The 10,443-nt window shown below is 39.8% G+C and overlaps 1 protein-coding gene across 2 annotated transcripts; it reads right to left on the bottom strand.

Annotated features, from left to right (window-relative positions):
- Positions 1–479: 479 nt before the first annotated feature.
- Positions 480–9,369, bottom strand: synpo2b (synaptopodin 2b). 2 transcript variants are annotated; one of them, XM_058045960.2, is made up of 4 exons: positions 9,161–9,369; positions 6,473–7,132; positions 4,506–5,767; positions 480–1,688 (listed from the first exon to the last, which is right to left on the bottom strand). In XM_058045960.2, the coding sequence occupies exons 1-4, from the start codon at positions 9,174–9,176 to the stop codon at positions 1,230–1,232; spliced, it is 2,397 nt and encodes a 798-aa protein (XP_057901943.2). In that variant the 5' UTR covers positions 9,177–9,369; the 3' UTR covers positions 480–1,229. The 2 variants fall into 2 exon arrangements, with proteins under 2 accessions (XP_057901943.2, XP_057901942.2); XM_058045959.2 differs by lacking the exon at positions 480–1,688 and having other exon boundaries at positions 2,837–5,767.
- Positions 9,370–10,443: the final 1,074 nt, after the last annotated feature.

The raw sequence follows: 10,443 nt of genomic DNA, 5'->3' as shown, positions 1-10,443 counted from the left end.
TGTTTTGACATTGTCAGAGAGGTATTCAGTAACTATTTTGATTATTGTGGTTGTACAACTGCCCTGGCATGATAGTGAAAGTTAAAGCAAAAGTGTCACCCTTAAATATAATGTTATTTATCCACAAATTCCAGACAACATTATCATTAAATGTTTTAATATGTAGTTTGTGCAAAACGTTTCATACACAAAAATGGCACAATTGATGTCAGTGTTCACCAGTATATTGGTTATTATATGGCTCTAATATTTGTAGAGAGTTTAGTACACTATGGAGTAACACTTTACAATAAGGTACACAAAATTACAGTAGTTAATGATAAACAAATCTACCTAATCAATACTCATTAGTTCCTCAATAACTACTGTATTTCTGTGTACCTTATTGTAAAGTGAGACCTACTATGGTTTTGTCTTTTTAGCATAGCTACTCATCAACAACAATGACACAAATGAAGGAATCTTGCAAGATTTGTGACGTCCAAAAGCACTGGAGGTGTAAATTCACACGTTTAATTCCTTATTAATCATTCTGTGCAATGACATCACCACATGCCTGAAAATTATCTATAATTACATAACTCAAACTATCTTACTCCACACAACTTTTACATTTTTCAAGATCACTTAGACTAGGGGTGGGCAAACTTTTTGACTCACAGGCTGAGTTGACTTAACAAAATTGACAGGGGGGCAGACTATATATGTTACACGTAACAGTTCACCTGGTATGATCGTATCTGTAAAAGTGTCACGCAATCTGCTATTATTATTTATTATTTTATATTTAAATATTTTATATTTATATTTGAATATTTTATATTTAAATAATGTGCTTGTGTCCCTTTTTTCAGGAGCACTTTCTAAACAACAGACCACGTCAAAAAACGAAATTGACAAAACCATCAAAATGTTGGTTCAAGCCATGATGCCAGGTTGTATGTTGAGTTTAAATGAAATACTTTTGAAAGAATGGGCGGGCCGTATTCAAACACTTGGCAGGCCGGATGTGGCCCCCGGGCCGTAGTTTGCCCACCCCTGACTTTCACCATTTATCAGCACCACTTCACCGAATGTCATTGATATATGCCCATCGAAGAATGTCATAAATTGTCATTTTACTTCAAATTACTACTACTACAATGTGTGTATATTGTTTGTTTGAATTGAGTGTAAGCTCTTTGGACTACGTGATACAACGGGTGTCAGTTTGTTGTTGTTTGTGTGTTTTATATAATTTTGGACCTGCTTGCAGACTTAAGGGTTTGGGCTGGTCTAAAAGGAGGCCCATATACTGCTGTTTTCTCAGGTGTACATTTCCTCCTCTGTGGTGCTGTCAGATAAGCTGAGGTCACATGACAGTGACCCTGGTTGACAAGTGGAGGCTCAATCGACACCTTACGCTTCCATTCATCTGGAGGCTCAGGCAGTGACCTGCGGGGGTCTGCAACTTGGCCATGCAAGGCCACCAACGATGGGTTGCCCTGGTTGAAGAAGGCCTCGTCTACTAAACCAAAGGGGCTTCTGGATGCTGCCTCCCAGGGTGTGGGTGGCTTGTAGGCTGCTTTGTGGAGAGACTTTTGATGTTGTTGCTGCAGGCATGACGTGGGTCCTGGTGTCCTCACTGGTAACTTAAACCCAGAACTGAGGCGCCTGGGCAGGCTAAGGGAGCTGGCTCTATGGAGTCCCTAGAAAGAAAATACACTATGAGCATTGTAATGACTGTGCTGCCACCATCTGGTCTCACAGAGAGCTCAGCCATCTCCTTGAATGGGTTCCCTTTCTTTAATCCAAATATATATGCACAGAACTTACCTGGTTCACACAACAAGATCACATGCGTATTTTCATGTACGGTTTGAAATATATAGGCAATTAATTGGGGAATTATTACTGAACAAATTAAATTATTATTATTATTTTTTAATTATTATTGTCCATTAATTAATTTAATTGTAAAATATTTTCTTTTAAAAATTATAAAAAAATGTAAAAACATTTTTTTTCTACAAATACGTATATAACATAACAAAAATTTGCTGTATTTATCACAGTTGTGTATCAAATCCATCCATCCATTTTCTATACCGCTTATCCTCACGAGGGTCACGGGTATGCTGGAGCCTATCCCAGCTGTCTTCGAACTGGTCGCCAGTGTGTGTGTATATTATGTACTGTATATGATTCAAATGATCAACTACTATGAAAGAGACTAGTAGACACGTAAATTTGTGTGGTATATTTTCTGTGGTATATTCAGTTCAAGGCTGCACAGCAATCTAGTTCCTGAGTTCAATTCCACCCTTAGCCATCTCTGTGTGAAGTTTGTTGCATGCGTTGGTTCTCTGGGTACTCCGGTTTCCTCCCACATTCCAAAAACATGCTAGATTAATTGGTGACTCCAAATTGTACATAGGCATGAATGTGAGTGTGAATGGTTGTTTGTCTATATGTGCCCTGTGATTGGCTGGCGACCAGTCCAGGGTGTACCCCGCTTGTCGCCTGAAGTTAGCTGGGATTGGCTCCAGCACCCCCTGTGACCCTCGTGAGGATAAGCGGGGTCTTATCCTCTTAACTCGGGTCTCCTAGCTGTGGGCCTATCCACTTGTACGCTGTGCAGCCCCCTAAAAGCAATTAACTTAAAAAAAAAAAGTAATAAAAAAAAAATCCCTGCATAAGGTAGTCAAATAATAAGTACACATAACAAGTAGATGTGGGAAAGATAAAATGACCTAAATTATGTCCAATGAATGTCATTTTTGGGAAATGACTTATAATCTTACTAATAATATCCCACTGACATTATTTAAAATGCCACATATATTAATTAGGCTACGTCATATAAGTTAAACAAAGATGACAGTGGAAATATGAGGAAAAAGCAGAAATACATAAATAGAAGCTTGACAAACACAGAAAGTGCACAGGGAAGAGGAAAGAAATGTTTAATTGTGCTGAAAACAAGATGTGCATGAAAACCATCTCATGTCAGACGACATTTTGAGTCACTTAAAGCAGAAGAGAAATCAGATCTTATTAAATTTGACCAAAAATAGGACACATAAAGATTGATGACTTCGGAATGAGAATGAAGAAATTTAAGATGAATTCATATATATATACTAATTAAGAAGTGCATGCTGTTTCTCCCAGACTTGCCTTTCACATACTCTATTATTACAAATGCAATATGAATATGCAATGTGCTTATCAGATGAGTTATTATTGTACAGTATGTTTCATGTAAGTGTAATACACATTGCTATTGCTTCTAGTTGATATTTGGCATTTGGAGCAGACGTATGAAAAAAAATTTGCTGACAAAAATTTTTGCTGACATTCGGCACCAACTTGTTCTCTCTATATGAAGTATTAAGGTTTATTTTTACAGTTTATGGAAGATGACCTGATCTATTTTAAGACAGCCAGGGTTTATACCTTGTCTAGTTTTGCTGGCATGCCGCATGCTCAAGCTCATAGTGGACTCACTGTGGAGTCATAGGCTGCTTTGTTTAAGCAAGGTGTTCCATCATCTCAGTGTTGACTGCATCATCAAAGCAAAGCTATTTATAGAGTTAATTCAGCATTGCAACAGGCCTCCACTGTTTGGTTGTCGCTACAGACTTCTTAGCGGAGAATTTAGGCCGAGGAGCCATTTGACGTGCGCCTCTGGCAATTATCGATGCAGGAGAAAAAGCTGACGCTATGCTATCATCCCTAGGTGACTGCTGGGAAGAAGTGCTTGCAGGATGAGTGATCAGTGCTTGCTTCGTGGTTGTGCGATAGCCAACATGCTTCACATCCAAGTGCTCGTCGAGTGCAACAGGCTGAGCTGACTTGGTGTTTTGCCGAGTAAAGGAATTTGGGGAACTTACTGCTCCAAAGGACTTAGCTGAGGACTTAGCAGAGGCCTCGGACTTACTTTCAAAATCAGGCTCTGAGATATTAGGAGAGTGGGAGTGGGTAGCTCTTTGTTTGAGGTTTTTGGTCATGTCAAACTTTGAGGGTGGAGTAGGTTTGGAGCTGAGGTTTTTAGTCTCCGTGGGGGCATCATACTTGAACAGCGATGAGTCTAAATGATGCGGCTGATGTTTCATGATATCTAAAGTGTTGAGGTGTTTTGAGGCTGATTTAGGCTTCTCCTTGGAACTCGGAGGGGATTTTTTCACTGTTGGTGGAGTATAAAAAGGGGAATGAAGGGGATTGTAAGATAAAGGAGGTGGTGCTCGAATATTGGATGAATATCTCCAGGAATTGGGTAAGGACAAAGATGGAGAGGAGGGTCTTGTCTGGTTTGTACCAAGAACCTTCTCCGTTGTTGGCTGTCTTTTGGAAAGCAACTCTTTCCCTGTCGTGGCTTTTGGTGGAGCCATTGATATCTTCGCTTTAAATGATTGAATAGGTTGTGGTGGAGATGAGGCAACAGAACTCAGAGGGCTATCTAGCTTACTTCTTGACTGTGGGTGATGTGGACTGTAAGTCGGACTGTAGGGCTTCATACTCACAGGGGGTCTTGGCATTTGCTTACTCCAGCTATTTGTGGCTGGCTGAAGATGAGGCTGAGAAGGGGCGCTGACCAATGCCCGGCCAGTGGCAGGTATTTGAATTGCACTTGATGCTTGATCTGATTCCCTGCAGTTAGCCACCTTTTGAGGTTGAACCCAACGGTGCTGGTTTTGATGCCCCACAGGACAGCTGGAAGGTTGTGAAACTGGATTTCTTGATGGAAGACAGGGTTCACTAGGAGGTCCTCTTAGCCAGGGTGCACCCTTGGGGTTGATGGCAGGCTTTGGTGCAACCGGGGGAGGGTTCTTGAGCTTAATTGGTTTGGGTTGCATGAAGTTACAAGCTTCAGCACCAAGACTAAAACAGTCTTCCTCTGACTCCATATAAGCTCTGCTTTGCCCTTTGTTTTCACGACGAGGGTCTGATCTTTGTCTCGATGTCTGTTTGCGCCTTGACTCTGGAAGGCTGCAGGTCTTTATTGCTGGCACAGATATTCTTTCATCTCTGGAAGCTATGATGTCTCCAGTTGGAGACCAAACGTGTGAACTTGAAATAATAGGAACAGGTACCTTGAATTTTGGCTCAGACTTCATTCTCACTGGAAAGGCACCAGCAGGAATTGGGTTATCAGTTTTGCTAATTTTAAATCCCAAAAAGGGTTTTGCTGTTCTATTTGTAACCGATGATCTTTCTTGGTTCATTTGTTGAACTTGTCTGTCCGTGTAGTTTTCATAATCAGAATGATCGTAAGTATCTCTTGTGTCGTAGGTATTGTTTGGTTCTGCATATCCAGGTTCTGACATGGCTTCCAAATGTAATCCTTTATTACAGAGTTCTTGCTGTGATGCAATTTCTTCCAACCGTTTACGACGGTGTGCAAACATCATGACTCCTTTCCCTTTTGCCCCGGGTAACGCTTCCATTTCTCGAACACTTCTCCAATTCAGACTTAAATCCTGTTGATGGTGATATACGGAATACTCCTCTTCAAATTCAGAATCGCTGGTCGCGGCAAGGTTATACCCAGCTGTACTAATTTCCTCAGTTTCTTCTTCCAACTGGTCTTCGCTGTCAAATTTTCTGTCACCAGTCCCGTAACTCACAAGTGTGTATTTCTTGACTCTCTGGCGGCGTTTTTTGAACAACAAGGCTCCCTTATTTTGAGGGTTGGGTGCATCAGTTAGAAGGCGAGCAATTCGCTTGCATTTGGATTTGGTCTCTTTGACCTGTCTTTGTGATTGGCTGTCATCTTGACCAAGCCCTAAGACAAAGGAAGGGACAGAAAGAATCAATATATACTGTACATGAAAACAGAATACTGTTATTTGGAGGAACAATATAATTACTTTAATTCTGCATTTTGGGTTTGGTAATATCTTAACTTAAATCCATCATTGAGATAATAATTTTATACGAAGCAAGCACACTGACAGATCATAAAGTTACGCAGAAGCAAGCACTAATAAAAGCATCATATTCACTTACAGCTAACTTGGGGAGGTCCGTCGGGCAAGCAAAGTAAGGAGCTCACTTTCCATTGCAGCCTTACATTTGGAAGAAGGATCAAATGACAGACCAGCCTGACATATGCTAGTGTCCATCAAATTAGTTTCTGCCGCCATCATTATATGGTCATATTTTATTCTTATCCCACTCTGGTTCATAAAGCCAAGGGAATCTTCACGGCAAGTCCTCCGCAAATAGGTTCCACATATGTAGCTATATTCATATAGCCAATCACAGATAGAGCTTTAAAGAGTTTATTTTTACTGTTTTAGATGTGTTCTTATGAAAACATATAAAGGGAAATAACTGTTTTTGACTTGCCATATTAATAAGTGGTACATAATGTATTTCAAATGTGAAAATAAACAACCCCTCGCTGTGAAGTTTGCAGTGCCAGTACCATCAAATTATATATATTATATAGACAGTAAAGTATGTAAAAATTCAATACTGTACTCACGTGTCCACTTTGCCCCGTGGCTGTCCGGTCTGCACAGATCTGCTTCAGACTCCGAGTTCCACTTCTGTGGCTGCTCAGCACCCTCATCTGAAATTCCAAAGAAGACTGCAGCAGGAGGTGCTTCACTGCTCCCTCCTTCCTCTGAAGATTCAACCTTACTGTTCACTGGCCTATTACTGGCTCCTAAGGGCTCCTCTGGGGTCAGGGTCAAGGCTGGGGTCATTGTGGAAGCGTAGCCATGGAGGGAAGACGAACATACGGAGAGCGATCTTGGTGTTTGACCACTGTGAGATTGAGGATCTTGGAACTCTGGTTTTGATGACGGTGAAGTCGGTGAGGTTTTCATACATGGAGACTCTGGAGCTGTGTCTCCCGATTCATTAGAGTAGATATCATCCTCTTCTGGGTATAAACCTTCATCCTCACTTCCACTTAAGTTATGCAAATTTGAGTCTCCTGGGCATTCTGCATTAGACATTGGAAAAGGAGACTGTGGGTCAAAGCTTCTCTGTGCTTCACTGACAGCATCTTCATTATCGGACTCTGCCAGGGATTCAAGTATACCACGTTCTTGAGAACCATTGGAGCCCGAACAAGGAACTTCAGCTTCTGGTTCCATTTCTGATTCACTTACAACATCTTGGATGTCACCAGTGGTACCTTAGATGGAAAAGAAACAGCTATTAAATATGTTTTCATTTTTTGTTTGTTAAGCATTAGTGGTACACCAAACTGAGTTCATTCTATTGTAGGGAGTCCTTTTGTGGTTTTATTAGAGCTCTAAATGGAAAGGTATGTAATACCATGAGGGAAACAGCCATCACTTCCAACTGCACAAGAAAAACAATTGGCTGGATATTCTCCAAATTCTGCTGTTTATACATGGAAGGTCGCTCTAATAAGCTCTGCATTGACTGTCAACATTTCCATTTATGACTTGAAACCAGGATCAGTTGTTCCGTACAAGTAAAACCTTTGTTTATTTGTCAGTGGTGTTGTATTATGTCAGTATGTCAGTATATTTTTAGCTGAATCAAAAAAGCCTTTCCCAAGAGACATTGGTCCAGAGCTGAAGAATAAATAGTATGTGGCTGGCAGAAAGGAGCCCATCTCATCATGACACGTCTCAACATTTGCCACAAGGTGGTGTCCTTATGGTTAGCTCATGGATAGGGAAGTAAGCAAGTAAATGATGGTGTTTGCTGCAGTGATTTTCAACAACTGTGCCGCGGCACACAAGTGTGCCGTGAGAAATCGTCAGGTGTGCCGTGCCGTGTCACTTTTTTAATTAACAAGTATTAATAATTTTCTGCAAATATTATGTCATTGTCGCGTGTCATTGGTGTAAAGACTGGAAGAGCAATGTAATATTCGTCTGTGTGGCAACACGTAGCTGATTGCCTCGATCCTCTAATAGACTTAGTGACGCACATGAGAGGTAGTGGTGACATTTTGTAACATTGTTGGTTAAATTAGTATGCGGATCAAAAGGATCTGCTGTGGCGAGTCCGTAATCAGGAAAAAGCTGAAAGAAGCAAATAATGTTGGTTATTGGTGTGCCGCAAAATTTTTCCAACATAAAAAACATTGCCATGGCTCAAAAAAGGTTGAAAAACACTGGTTTACTGCATGTGTGTACTGTATGCAAAGTACTATATGTGTGCTGTAAGGCTCTATGATTATTTAGTAAGGAACTGTACCAATGTTTCTGGGGGTCACTGGTTACTTTGCTTGCTATCTTGCCTGCGGTTTGACATTTGGCCATGTTTTATTTGTGCACACATGTAATTTGAGAACTGACCTGACACGGTCAGGTGAGGAGGGAACGGAATTGTGTGAATATGCACGTTCGACTTGCTTTTAAAAAAAAATCCAAACTAAATCACACATTGTCACATACAGTACTGTGACATACTGATGTCATGAGGTGTATTGTTTTTACAAGACAATGTAGAAATTGGTTAATGCATTGTGTGTGGATTTCTATCTACTCGGTTAGTTAAAGTTACCAAAAGTTGAGGCTCTTTCCCACTTCTCACACTTGGTTCCACATCATTTCAGCACATTCACGTCATCAAGACTCCCTCCTGGTCCAGAAAGAATTTCTGCTTCCTAGTAAGGTATTAAATTGGCTATGGTTGCCTGTCTCCATGGAAACAAGTAGTCAGCATCTCTGACAAATGAATGAACTCCAGCTCGGACGCATGACCCCCTTTAGGCCTGACCTCTAGCAGATTAGCTGTTTCCATGGTATCACCACAGCCATGGAGCTAATGTTTTTAGTGATGTTAAAGTATGGATGTGACAGCAAGGACCAATAGAAAAAACATGACATAAAACCAATCAATTAAACATCTTTTCCGCACTGGGTGCCTTGTCTCCCATGGAAAATAGTGACTGTCTTGGTGGAAATGTTATCATTTTTTTGTTGATCAAGATAAGAATAACAACATAATACCCATACCCATTAAAAATAACACAACTTGGAAGTATTGTATTTATCTACTGTCAATTTTAAGATAACAAAGCATACTGTTTCACATTTAAGAAACCCAAAGGTCTCAAAAGCAATCATATTCTGTGAAATGGTGAAAACAGGATTACCAATTATCCACTTAGATGTTAAAAGGATATATGTATATTTTCTTTGCCAGACATAAAGAAGAGTAAAAGAAAAATGCTACTTACTGTACCCATTATTCATTTTTTTTCAACCGTGAAGTGACTCTTTATGGCTCTGTAATCGATATCCAGCTTTGCATTCTTCTTCCACAGGGCCAACAGATGGATGAATTTAATCCAAGCAGGTGTAATGAATTACAGATGTTCACGTCCCCTACCAACTTGCTCAAATGCTGCTTTGCTCCTTGGCTAGTCTATTTAAAGAGCAAGAAGAGTTGTCATTGCCCCTTTGGACACGGCTGAGTTAGCATCGCACACAGCTCCAATAAGGACAAATCCCTATACCCTTATCCCGAGTACATGATTGCAGTGCAGACATTTTCTGAAAACGTGCCTTTGTAGAATTGTGATTTACACTGTAAATATTTTCCCTACGTTTATTATATCTACATATTTACAGTAGTTTCCTTGACCATGAAAACATACCATGGAAAGATTTGAATGACTTAAAGAATGCTAACAAAGCTAATGCACTAACAATGGCATGGTAACACCTAGCATAATAGCGTTAGGTGTATAAGTACCCACCTCTAAAAATACTAAAAATGTTAGTATAATTATGTTGACATGTAGCAAGATAGAGCTAAGTTCATATTCTTGAAAGTTGCAAAAAATGCTAGTGTGCTAATGTTAGCATGCTAGCAGTGCTAACTTTAACATACTAAAACGTAATAATGTCTACCTATAAAACTTGCTAGAAATGCTGCTATGCGAATGTTAGCATGCTAGTGATGCTCACATGCTAATGTGAGAATGCTAACACATAGTATGATAGTGGTAAGTGTTTATATCTGTCCACAGATGAAAATGTAAAAAAAAATGCTAGTATGCTAATGTTACCATGCTAACCATGCTAACACCTGGCAAGAAGCATGATAGTGGTAAGTGTTTATATCTGTCCACAGATGAAAATGTAAAAAAAAAAAAATGCTAGTATGCTAATGTTACCATGCTAACACCTGGCAAGATAGCACGATGTACCAGGAAAGCTACATTTCATGAACAAGTGCGCTGACTGTTTTTCCAATTTTTGTGGAGTTATATGCACAAATGCAGAAAGTGGTCATATTTCACAATGTTAAATAATATATTTTTTTTTATTCTGTATTCAGACGGTCATCCGGATCACACCCAAAATGTTATCGGTTTTTCCATATCCTAATTCCGCAATTTTCATACAAATCCATTCAGAACTTTTCAAGTTATTTAGAACATAAACTAACAGATAAACAGCAACAAAAACTTACAGGTAATAACAGTTCTACTGTAAACTACTGTAAACTAAACAC

Source organism: Doryrhamphus excisus, linkage group LG9 (assembly GCF_037039965.1).
Source record: "Doryrhamphus excisus strain RoL-2023G ecotype Guam linkage group LG9, RoL_Dexc_Guam_v1.1, whole genome shotgun sequence".
In the NCBI taxonomy this organism is placed as follows: Eukaryota; Metazoa; Chordata; class Actinopteri; order Syngnathiformes; family Syngnathidae; genus Doryrhamphus; species Doryrhamphus excisus.
The sequence above is the reverse complement of the archived record's forward strand: the minus strand, read 5'-3'. Positions and strand labels throughout refer to the sequence as shown.

Excerpts from the sequence above, each read along its gene's own strand:
- synpo2b (XM_058045959.2), bottom strand. Across the intron at positions 5,768-6,472 it reads CCACGGGGCAAAGTGGACAC|GGCTTGGTCAAGATGACAGC; the intron begins GTGAGTACAGTA and ends CCTTTGTCTTAG.